Source organism: Alosa pseudoharengus, unplaced genomic scaffold, assembly GCF_046254945.1.
Source record: "Alosa pseudoharengus isolate Yale_2024_CS ecotype anadromous, Long Island Sound unplaced genomic scaffold, YU_APseudo_1.1 YU_APseudo_1.1_scf_4, whole genome shotgun sequence".
Taxonomy (NCBI): domain Eukaryota; kingdom Metazoa; phylum Chordata; class Actinopteri; order Clupeiformes; family Clupeidae; genus Alosa; species Alosa pseudoharengus.
The window spans coordinates 23,846,975-23,859,293 of record NW_027468774.1 but is presented as its reverse complement, the minus strand read 5'-3'; the positions used below and the strand labels follow the sequence as shown (position 1 = coordinate 23,859,293).

Here is a 12,319-nt window from a genome sequence, read left to right as displayed (position 1 = left end):
AGATGAACTGATCCTTATAAATATGTCTGCAATAAGTCATGAGACAATTCAACACCACGTTAACTCCACATTACCCTAGGTGCATCTCTACTCTAATAATTGGAGTGCTTTGGGTTGCACTGTGTGCATAAAACATGTGCTATATAAACTATCAAACTTATACTGTACTTACTAATTAGGTGAACCCAACAGGAACCCAATTTCGCCTTTTACCTTCCTTCTTCAAGAGTAAGTAAGGATAACCTGCCATGGACTTGCATGTAAATTAGCCTATAAGGCTTACTCTGGTACAATGCATCAAATGGCAATATTTATGTATAAACTGTACATGGTCCTGAACAAACAAAAGTAATACATGTAAGATTATGATTTGTTTAGCCTATTATCAGGAGATGTTAACAGAATATGGCAACCACCTTAAATTCTAAAAACTAAAACTGCATTATAACATAACTATTTATGGGTCAGAAGTAGGAGTCAAAACAACTTAAGAACGTAAGAAATGGCAGGATGGCACTAATGAGTAGGCCTATAGCCTACACACAGAGCATTTGCAGCCACAGTTCCAAAGGGGACAAGCAGGTGGTCATAGTAGTAGAACACATCTAGTTTATTTAATCAACAGTATTCATTCCACTGATGTCATGTATTATATGTAGGCTATCAAGTGTAGTTGGAAAAGGGAGAGTGAGAGGGCTTTCGTTTTGGGGGTAGGAGGTTATAGTGTTACAGCGCCCAGGCAGCTTGGAAGAAAATCTATGTTCGTCAAGGGCCCAGCTGTAATTTAATGATTTATACTCCAGGCCACTAAGTGGCGATATTTGCCTGTCTACTGTAAATGGAGAGAGGTCCCTGCTCTATCAACTCATATCAGGAGGAGAGTGAGTTTACTGCATCAGAGCGAACTAGTTGCTAACTTCTTGAAGTCTTGGGTCTCGTAAGTCTTTCACGCTCACAAATATTGAAGTGCTAGGCTACATTGCAAACACATGGTCTTGGTCAAACTTTTAACCTTGCATAATCGATAACGTTAGCTAACTGAGTTCCTTGTGAGATAAGTGGCTGTCTGTCTAAAATTAAAGTAGCCTACAACAACCTTCCAGAAGCCAAATAGTCCTGTACTGGGAATTCTAGATGTTGTGCCTCACATGGCTTTAGACATTTCAGTCGTAGCATTTATGCTAGTAGGCTAGTCTTAATCTCATCCTCAATCATATGGGCTATTTTTTGGTGATAAACACCAGCCTTGCTATGCAGCAGCTTTTCCTAGACGACATTCAAGTTAAGTTTAGGGGACTTGAACCAGAACTTGTACCCAACTAGCCTAGTAAAAGTTGTGTTAGTAGCAGTTCCGGATCAGGTTAATTTTTTTCTTAAATAAAGTTGTCCGTGCAACAAAATCACTTCACCCACATTTCTCTATCACGTTCTCAGTCAGGATGGACCCAAGGGGATTAAATAAAGAAATTCCGAACGCTAAAAAAACAATAGAAATTAACAGGCATCATCTGAAGCAACTGCGCAAGGTCCTTTCTGACTTCACACCTTATCCAGTCTCAAAACCCTCTGAAAAGATTTGGGCACCAGAAAAAGAATGTCTAGCAAACACACCTGAAGCCACAGCGAGTAACCAGTCTACAGATTCAGTCAGTCATGATCCTCAAATACCATCATCTGTTCCATTGTTGCACACATATGCTCCGATATCAGAAGAGGAGCCGATGATTGATGCAGACGTTCCTCCATTCACACCTCATTTCTCAAATGAAAGCCAGCCAGTAACAGTGGAGTCAGAGGAAGAAAGCACATACTCTGCACTGCTTGTGAAAATTGAAATGCTTAAGAAAATCAGAATAGCTCCCATCAAACAGCCAGGCCCAGTGCTGATGGCACCCAACAAGGATGACAAGGATGTGCATGACACTGGAGGCCATGGAATAGAAAGTGCCAAGGAAGAGGGTGACCTGTTAGAAACTAAATTGGAATTTAAGATAAATGAGACTGCAAATGAACCATGGATGCGTTTAGAGAAGGTATGTCTGCTCATGGTGAAGGAGGATAGTACAACTCATTATTTCAGATTGTATGATTGAAATGTTTTAAAATTGTATTGAAATGTCTTTGAGACCACTCTATAAGAGAGTGATACCTACAGAGAAGCATAGGAGTTTTTTCTAAGGGTTGTTATTACTAAATAGTAATGCAATATGATGATGTGACATGGATATACACTGCTCAAAGAAATTAAGGGAACACTTACAGTATTCAATAATTGTTAAAACACATTTTTTGACCTTCCACCCTTTTCTCAATTCTCAAACTACATTCACAGAAAGGCTGACAGTTCTCGCAAAATAAAACACTCGCCTCAAAAGATTTACTTATGCTCAGAACCAAACAGTGTCAGAGTACCGATCCAGTGTATGATTGAAGTGTTCCCTTAATTTTTTTGAGCAGTAGCCTATATTTTAGTGAAAGTCTCTCTGTGTGTTGTCATCTGGCATTCATACAGGTGGTTAAGCTTGTGGTGGCAGAGCACTTAACTGTGTTTGAGAAAAATCTTCAGGAGCTTTATGGCAGGATGATGAAGATTGAAATGGCCATTAAAGAACAGGTTGGGGGAGTTCCTTTGCCTCTGAGTACAATCACACATATGCACATGTACCGTGTATTCAAGGATTCATCTTTTAATTAATCTGCATCTTTGTTTGTTTTTTTCCCCTCAAAATGTTTTAGACACAGATACATAAGCTATCCAGAGAGCTCCAAATGGCTAAAGAGGACTTGATCTCCAGGAATGTGTCTATGGTTGATGCTAATGTAATTACTACTACTACTGCTATTATTATTACTACTACTACCAGTACTACAACCCCAAAATAGAAAAGGTTGGGACGTTGTGTAAAGTGTGAATAAAAACAGAATAATAATCTGCAAATCTCTTACACTCATATTTAGTTGCAAAAAGGACACAGACAACATATCAAATGTTGAAAATGACAAATTTGACTATTTCATGGAAAGTATATGTTAATTTTGAATTTGATACCAGCAACATGTTTCAAAATAAGTTGGGACGGGGGTAACAAAATGCTGGGAAAGTTGTGTAATGATAAAGAAAACAAAAAAAGGAATGTTTCACAACTAATTTAACTGGCAAACCAATTAGGTATAAAAAAGAGCATTCTAGAGAGGCATGGTCTCTTAGAAGTAAAGATGTAGGGGTATTCATCACTTTGTGTAAACCTGTGAACAAATGATGAAACCATGTAATTTTAATGCTTAACATGAAATTATGAAGTGTTTGGGGAACAAATGCAAAATTAATTCTGCACATATTTAAACAGTATTTCTCCATAGAGGAAGAGTCGAGGTGCTAAAATGGCCTGTCTGCAGTTCAGATTTGTCAAATCAGGTGCATAATTGAATGAAAAACATGACTAAGAATACTGTTGAGCAACTGAAATCCTATATCGGACAGTAACGGGACAACATTTCATTCTTAAAACTCTAGCAACTGGTCTCCTCAGTTCCTAAACATTTACAGAATTTTGTTAAATGAAGAGGTGAAGCCACAGTGGTAAACATTCCATGTGCCAATTTTTTTAAAACATGTTGCTGACATCAAAAAAGAAAATGATATTTTCCATGAAATAGTCCAAATGTTCATTTTCAACATTTGATATGTTCTCTAAATCCTTTTTGCTGCTAAATATGGGTTTACAAGACTTGTATATTATCCCACTCTATTTATATTTCGGATATGTTGCTGATTGGATCATAAACGGCCACAGCAATGAAGAAAAGTGAAAGTGATTAATAATGACTGACTGACTCTATTATTGTGTTACATGCTCCAAATGTAAAGCAATTTGAGCTGCATTCTGTGTATGAAAGGTGCTATACAAATAAAGCTTATTAATATTATTATTATTATTAGATTTGCATTTTACACATCGTCCCAACTTTTTTCTGATTTGGGGTTGTACCTATCTAACAACAACAGTAACAGTGTATACTTTGGTTAAATTAATATATTTTTTTATTTTTTTGCTTTTCAGGAGCCTACACCTCTATCCACTCCAGCCACTGCATCCACACCTACCCAAGGACCAAGGTTTGTTGCTCCGGCTGCAGGGATTATGTCTGAAGTAACCTTCTGCCCATAATTTAGACTCTGCCTCCTTCTGACTGGCTAGTATAATGCCTGACTTATGTTCCCTTTTCAGACAAAAATTTGCTTCAAACATTGCTCCATTACAAAATGAATACAAAGTCCACACTCTGTGTTTATTTAGTCCGCATCCTTATTCATAGTATCCACAACAACTGCATTTAAAACTTTTGTTTACAAGAAAGATGCGTTTGCTGTACGTCGGAAGTGAATGAAGGGTTCCCAGACCCATTCTCCCAGACCCATTCTCCCAGACCCATTCCTAAATTGAGATTTGAGAAGCAGTCTTTTATTTCATGTTTACATGTAGAAATATCCCAGATGCGTTTTAGGTCAAAAAACCTGAGACATCATTGTTTGTCCATGAATTGAAGTTCAATTTGATTTGATAATTTGTACAATAAATAAGCTAGCTGTTTTTACAGCCCTAGTGTATATTTCTCTGAGCATGCAGTCTCAGTCACAAAGTTACATCGGTTTAGCCTATACAATATTTGGAAGATCAGACCTTATCTAACACAATATGCCACACAACATATTATGCAGGGCATGATTTTGTCCAAATCAGACTATTGCAATGCATTGCCTACCTGCTTTCATAGTGACACCCTTACAGATGATGTAGAATGCAGTGGCACATCTGGTCTTTAATCAGACAAAGAAGCCACATGCAACTCCTCTGTCAGTTACTCTTCATTGGCTTCCTATAGAACCCATAATTAAATTAAAATCTCTCAATCTGGACTATAGGTCACTTACAGGATCTTCACCGTATACCAGCTCTCAGTCCCCCCTCACCCACTGTCGCCCTCTGATGAGTGTCTGCTATGTCAGCCATCAACACTAAGGCGGGATCACGCTGACCAGCGACAATCGGCAGGTTTCCTATTGTTCTCTATGGTTCGGCAGCGGAACGGTGGCAGCGCTGGCGTAACGCTAGCGTTAAACGAGCTGGGCGTTGAACTTGGTTCAACTTTCAAAGCGCAACGTGAGCATATTCAATTGTCAGTTTAGGCAAACCGTTTGTGTTGCTTTTGAACGAGACAGAACTTATTATAGTCTGAGCGTTGCGTTTTTGCTGCTGCTTGCCGCTGGCCAATGTTATCCCCGCCTAAGAGGTCCCAGTCAAGACTCTTTTCTTCTGTGATTCCTTGTTGATGGAATGATTTACCTAATGTTCTTTATTCTAGTGATAGCTTTGGGATCTTCAGAAGTGTCTAAATACTTCTTCACCTGGTTTCTAACTAATTAATTTTTCCTTACAGAGTTGTGGTTTGTATACTTTATGGTTATTGTTATTGTTCTGGTAAATGCTATTTAGTCTTTTAATAACATTAGTGTATTTAGGCTGTAGGATTTTGCTATATAAACTGTTAATTTGAGTGTTAATGTAATGTTTATTGATGACATTGTAAGTTGCTTTAGACACAATACCAAATATTTCTAAAAAACATGAACATAAATCAATACAATAAACTTAATGGAGATCCTTTAAATTGGGTATGGCTTAATCAGAAAAGGTCCTTGCTTGCTAGGCATTTTCTTTGTGCACAGAATGTTGAATGGGCAAAGTAAACTATGAATGCAAACTTCAGATGGTGACAAAAACTGTTGATTTCCCATAAAGCATGTTAAGGGAATTCAGCAGAGGAGAATCCCCAAACCTAGATTCTGCCAGGGATTTTTTCATCCAAGCTGTTGGAATGACTGGGATTAATTAATCCTCTGCAGACAGCATGATAACACCTGTTGTGTTTAGGGTAGAATGGGCCACAAAACAATTGCACTCACACAGCATGTTAATGGCAAGAAAGCATTGTCTGGGGGAGCAGATGTCATCTCTGCAAAATATTGGTGTGGAGGGTATTTACATAATTTGCTTGGGGAAGTACAGTCAAAGTCAGTCAAACTAGATGGATGTGACCTTGGAAACTTGACAAAAGAGTCATGCAAGAGTAGCTCTGATGGAGAATTCCCCTAACACCAGACAAATGCGAAGGAGATTCGCAGATTACAAGTCAAGTGTGCAGAAATGCAAGGGGGAGCGTTTCAGATTCAGAGTTGCTCTCTTACAGAAGGTACTGAACCATACACACAAGGTGCCAAATCTGGAACATTTTGGCTTGCTGTGTATCAACAACTGCTTGAACTGTTCACCAAGGTTCTAAGTTTCATTGCACTCAGGTTACCATAAACAAGAAATTGTTTCAATTATTATGTTTTAATTATTTAATTTTATACTCTCCCAGTAATGCAATGAGAAGGTATTCTCACACAAGTTTCACTGCCACAGTTTTTGTGAATAAATATTAATATGTAATTTAAAAGCTTAAACCAAAACCTTCCTAGTGGCAATACATTACAAGCCATGTAACATATAGTACTGTGTTATGATTTAACAAATTATATTTTGATGCTTAATACATACATACAATAGCTATATTAGCCTAATTTATGACGTATTGGCAATGCCTGATTACGTCGTTGCATTGTTGCTTGTCTTCAAGTCTCTTTCCCTCTGTCTTTCCACTTGTAGTGATGTAAGTAATCCCGAGAAGCCTGGTGGTTTGCCAGCTGAACAGAGCAGTTGCCAGACAAACTCTAAAGGTTTGCACCCATGTTGTGTTTGTCATTGCAGTATCGTGTCACTATTTTTGATTGATTACATCACAGAATTGCTTAATGATAAGGGTTACTATTATTTGAACAGAATCATTTCCCAGTGCTGCACCTCTAAAGGGGAGGAAGTGGTAACTGAATTTATTGATAGGACCTCGTTAGCCTTTCATAATTTCACTTTTAACAATTCTTTTAAATCATTATTCTTCCTACCCGCCTTCACTCATTCCTTGTCCCTCCCTTCTTGTCTCTCAGATGTCCTTGATTCCCACCTCACAACTCCGAACCTCCCAATGTACAGTGCTACAGGTAACTTTCCCTTCTCAGTTAGACCGGCACCTCAACCCTGCATGGTACAGCCAGTCACATGTCCTCCCAGTCACAGCTGCTCCGACCAACCCGGGGGACATGGACAGTATCAACAGGACACGCTCGCAGGGCACCCCCACAACGCCCAGAATGTTCTCAGTTCTCTCGCTGTCATGGCCGCCGATTCCTTTCCCGCTTCTCAGCTGCTGCTCCAGGCCACTGCCCAGGCAGCCCAGAGACCAGACACTTATCCCCGCTTCGGTTTCTCCCATGCCGGCCCTGGTTCTGTGACGCCTGTTCTGTACCCCACCACTGCTGCACCGTTATCTGGAGGGCTCGCTGCTCCGGCCGTCACAGGGACTCTGATGTCTCCCACTGTTCACCCACCAGGAGACCGAGATGACAACATTTGTGATAGTGACGGTGGTGGTGATGGTGCTAATGATTCTCATGAAGGTGAGATGATGGTCTTATACACTTACACACACTGAACTTTTACCCGCCCCCCCCCCATTCTATTTATTAAATTCCTTCTAAGTTTGTATTTCTTTATCCTTATAATTAGACACCTATGCACAAGAAAGTTGAGCAGTTAAAAGCCATTTCACTACATGTTTTACAACAGTAACTCTATGTATGTGACAAATAAAAAATCCTTGAATCCAATGCCAGATAACGCCTGGTATTGCACTACTGTATGTAAGTGCACTGCATACAGGTCATGCTCCCGCATGGTACAGCAGTTTTTCAACTTAGCAGGGTACCATTACGCCTTAGTGCTAAAATTGATGATGATTGGTATAAAGACCAATTAGTTGTGTTGCTTTAAGAGCAAACGGTGGTTGAAAGGTGTTTAGTCGTATGACTACAGGCACCAAAACAAGAAAGGCCCACCAAGGTTTCTTCCTTGGTAAGGGAGTTTTTCCTTGCCCCTGTTGCTCTTGGGTGCTGCTTGTTGGTGCCCCCCCCCCAATCCCAATCCTCCCCCACCTTTCTTATGCAGCCCTTGCCACTTAATCTACTAAACCCCTCTTCTACTGCACTTTTTACCCCCCCCCCCCCATAAATGCACAAATAGGCTGACACCAGACATAATTCCACTGCATTTCTTACTTCCAGTAACTATATGCATGTGACAATAAACTTCCTTGTATCCTTGTATCCAATGTCCTGTGGGGAGGAGAAAAAATGGCTGGAAAAATTGTGTCTGTGCTCCAGTCACTTTTGTTGCCCCATTGCTTTCAGGGAAATACTACATTGAACCAGAGGAGAGCGATTCGGTGGATGCTTTCACCCATTTAAAGGTAAGGAATGATAAAAAGACTGGTATTTTTTTCTGTTCTTCCATTATTTTTTTTTCTTTTGTTTTCACTTACTCCATTTACTCATCCTTAGGTTTCTAGGCCTGGCAACTGGAAATCTTCCTTTGCCATCAATCCGCCTCCCTCCCTCCCACGTCTTGCCTCACTGCTTTGCCTGAGCCAGCTGCCCCATGATGCCCTCTGGACCCCTGTCCCTGGTCAGCCTGTGCTTTCGATCTGCCTGACCAATCAGAAGGCTGTGGAGCTCACTTGGAGCATGCCTGTGGAGGACCGTGCAGCCCTTGAACGTGTGCACAGTTACCACCTGTTTGCCTGTCCAGTGACCACCTCCCTGGCTCCTCAGCGATTGGCCTGGAAGAATATTGGAGTTGTCCGGGCGGAGACTTTGCCCATGACCTACAGGCTGACCGACATTCAAGCAGGTTGTAAGTTTTTCTTTGCTGTGTGTGCCCAGGACATCTATACCCGCTTTGGGCCCTTTTCTAGACCCCTGTATCTGAAGTGGCTCTTTGGTTCTTCACTGGTTGATTAGCCAAATGATACTCATTGGTTCAGGTCTTTTGTGTTTTGAGCACCCCTGCCTTGCATTTTTGTTGATCTTTTGGAGTGTAGAAATGTTGGTATGTGCTGGACTGTGATTTTGGTTTGGGAGTCGTTTTTATAGCTCTGCCTGATGTTAAAAAGCTCTGCCTGAAGTTAAAGTGTCATTCTGAAGTTGGCTGATTTCACTAAAAAACTGACATCCATGTTCAAGTCAGTGATAAGTCAGATATAAGTTTAATTGTTGCAAATGAAGTCTAAATAAAGACGGCAATTATACCACATGCCAAACCCTGTCAGTGTTTATTATGTCCCACAAGATTATCCACATAGCATATTTCCTTTATTTCTTTCAACTCCATGTGCTAACTATGGTTGTTTTATGTGCAGCCAAATTTGTCAATGAAGTGAAGGCATTTACATTCACTTACAGGGGAGTAGCGCCATGAACTGAGACCGTAGACAAACTCTGAACAGTCTCAGTTCTGACAGTAGTTGGTCATGCCTGCAAATGCTATATATGCATTAGCGTTACAAAAGACTATATCTGCAAGTTTTTCCAAGCTCATTTTTGCAAGGAAAACAAAGCTGAATGACCTTCTTAGTGTTGCCTCAATCATTACAAGTACTGTAAATATGTATTTAGTCCGGAGGCTGTAGGGGTGAGGAAAATCAAGATGTCTTTTTTACACCTTTTCCTCACATAGTTTTTCTGAGATGAAGAGTCAAATGTGTGTCAATTTATCTTTACCAGCATCCAAGTATGCGGATAACATCGTGCAAAGTACCGGTACTGTCCTTACAAAAAGGGTTAAACTTTATTTCTGGACTGAATTTCAGCATAATCAACCTTGCCTAATTTTACCACATTTTGTGACTGCCCAATTTCAAGGTTACACAACTATACCGTATGATACAAGCAACGAGTATAAGATATACAAGATATGACTTGGGCCTGCCAGAGACTCTGCATTTTTTTTTTTTTATCTAAGAGGATTGATACAGTTGATATTTATTTCATGTATTTGATCATAAGCCCCCTCCACTTGCAACGAACACCTGACTGTGAACACATTAATCAAACACTTAAGCCCAAATGCTTCAGGCAGTCTTGTTCATTGCCTTGTGGACTATTCACAGAGAGTGTTGCACTTTAGTGGTCAAATATGCACCTTGTGATTGGATAATGAAACCAGTGGGCTCGATCTGACTCCTAGTGATCTGCTCATCTCCACGTGGCCATGTTGTATCGCAACCTGTAGAGGGAGCCATGCTCTACATTGGAATTCACACTTTCCTCAACGTTTGCTGGAAAGACAGTTGCACACATGCTCTCTCCCCTACCTCCTCCTCCTCCTCCTCCTCTCCCCACCATTCTCTCAGTGCATACTAATGTTGAGAGAAGACCCACCTCCCTCCTTTCTCTGGGATGGGAGGGAGAGGCGGTCTCAGTTCAGGATCCTCTCCTCACCAGGCAGGGAGTCTGAGTGGCAGAGCCGTGTGTCTTTCAGAGAGAGCCGCACTGATGCTACCCGGCACTATGTCCTGCCCAGCTGTGGCATGTGAGATACCATAGTTGAATCAGGAGAGGTGGGCTTTTTTCCCCTTTTTTCTTTCTCCTTTTTGCTCTTCCATTTGGATGGGAAGCCCTCTTTTGGTGAAGCCAAGCAAGGTGGAAGACAGACAGAGTGGGGGAACTGCTGGCAACCGCCACCACTCCCCCCCCAGCTCACAGAGACAAGGAAAAAACGGAGGCCGCTGGAGTATTCGTGTTTTTCTTTCGCTTTGTGTTCTTCTTCTTCCTCATCGTGGTGTTGGGAGGTGCTTTGTCTTTTCATTTGCTTGCTCTCTCCGTTCTCTGCCTTGCCATCTACTTCTCCATTTACCTTGTCTACAATTTCTTGTATTTATGAGCAACAGTCAGGAGGGAAAGAGAGGGGATATTTCTTCTACGTTTTCCCCCCCTTTTTTATTTCCCTCATCCATTCACCCTTTCCTCCTCCATCCTCCCTGTCCATCCTGGTTTCTCTTCTCCCCTTCTGTGCAGCCACCTTTCCCCATCACCAGCTCTCATTGCATCTGTCACTTCCTCCACCCACCAACTTTTACTGCTTTTAAATCCACCAGTAGGCTAACAGTACCGAATCCTTTTTTCTGTGAACAACAACAGAAACCACCAACCTCAGTGATTATTTTCTATTTTCTCACCTTTTTTCCCCTCTTCTTTTCCCTTTTTTTCTTCTTTTTTCTCTCCCTTCATCTTATGCATCTCTAATTTGGGGGACTCTTTGTTGTATTTATAGGTAGGTTATTCAGTGTTCTGTGTCTGTCTCTCGGACTGTGTGTCTGCTTGTCTGCGTGTGTGTGTGTGTGTGTGTGTGTGCGCCTATATCCCTACATGTGTGTGTGTGTGTGTGTTATCTGCATATATGACACATGACCAAACATACTCTAAACTGCTGAACAGAGAAGGGGGGGCTCCATCTGAAACCTGCTCGTTTGATGGCTCTCTCCGATCACCTCACCTTTTTTACATTCCACTCATCCTCCAACGTCCATGTCTCCGTTGAGCCATTGTAAACACCTCTTTTGCCTCTTTAGCGCCATGCGAACAGCCACAAAGTCTGCTCTACCTGCACCTCTTTTTCATTTCAGAGAGGCATTTTTATGAGTGAGTCATTTTTTTGTCCCTCTGTCTGTGCTATTGTTGGTGTATCCAAAGTTTAGCTGTTGCCTTGTCTGTCAGCTGCCTCTCTGTCATTTAAAAGCATATATGCTATGGTGTCCTTTATGAGATTCCCAAAAATAACTAATTGTAAAACATCTGGTGAATCAATGAAATAGCAGAATAATGAGAAACAATTCCTGGAAAATTCTGTGACACTAACAACGGAACCGGTGCAATCTGACGATGCCTGTGAAACGTATCCTGTAGCACAGTTTCTGGTGCTAATTTCTTGCATAGCCCATCTTCATTCCACTGGTCGATCACCTGTCTGTGCATACATCTCTCTCTCCCTTCCGCTTTCTGTTCATCCATCGTCTCACCCTTCAACACACACACACAAGCACTCAAATAGAACGAACTAAAGACGCTCACCACAATTCTTTTACCTTTCAGAGGATTTTGTTTTTTCATTTATCCTTCCTCACTTTCTCTTTTCAAGCTCCTCTCTACCCTTGCTGCTGTTGTAGCCCCCACCCCCACTCCCTCTGCCTCATAAAGATAAATCAATGGTTCATCCATTGATTTATTTCACTTTTTTTCCCTCCATATTTTCCACTTACCATTCAACAATTATTCAAGCATCTGGCTTATTTCTCCTGTTGGAACCCTGATCATTTCACACTTTAT

The 12,319-nt window shown here is 41.1% G+C and overlaps 1 protein-coding gene across 2 annotated transcripts; it reads left to right on the top strand.

Moving 5' to 3' along the window:
• Window positions 1–833: 833 nt before the first annotated feature.
• LOC143102048 (uncharacterized) lies at window positions 834–9,248 on the top strand. Of its 2 annotated transcripts, XM_076265414.1 has the most exons (9): window positions 834–937; window positions 1,435–2,033; window positions 2,513–2,614; window positions 2,737–2,820; window positions 4,062–4,117; window positions 6,711–6,781; window positions 7,049–7,558; window positions 8,348–8,406; window positions 8,498–9,248. In XM_076265414.1, exons 2-9 carry the CDS (start codon window positions 1,440–1,442, stop codon window positions 8,954–8,956), a joined length of 1,935 nt encoding a protein of 644 aa, XP_076121529.1. In that variant the 5' UTR covers window positions 834–937; window positions 1,435–1,439; the 3' UTR covers window positions 8,957–9,248. The 2 variants fall into 2 exon arrangements, with proteins under 2 accessions (XP_076121529.1, XP_076121528.1); XM_076265413.1 differs by having other exon boundaries at window positions 840–2,033.
• Window positions 9,249–12,319: the final 3,071 nt, after the last annotated feature.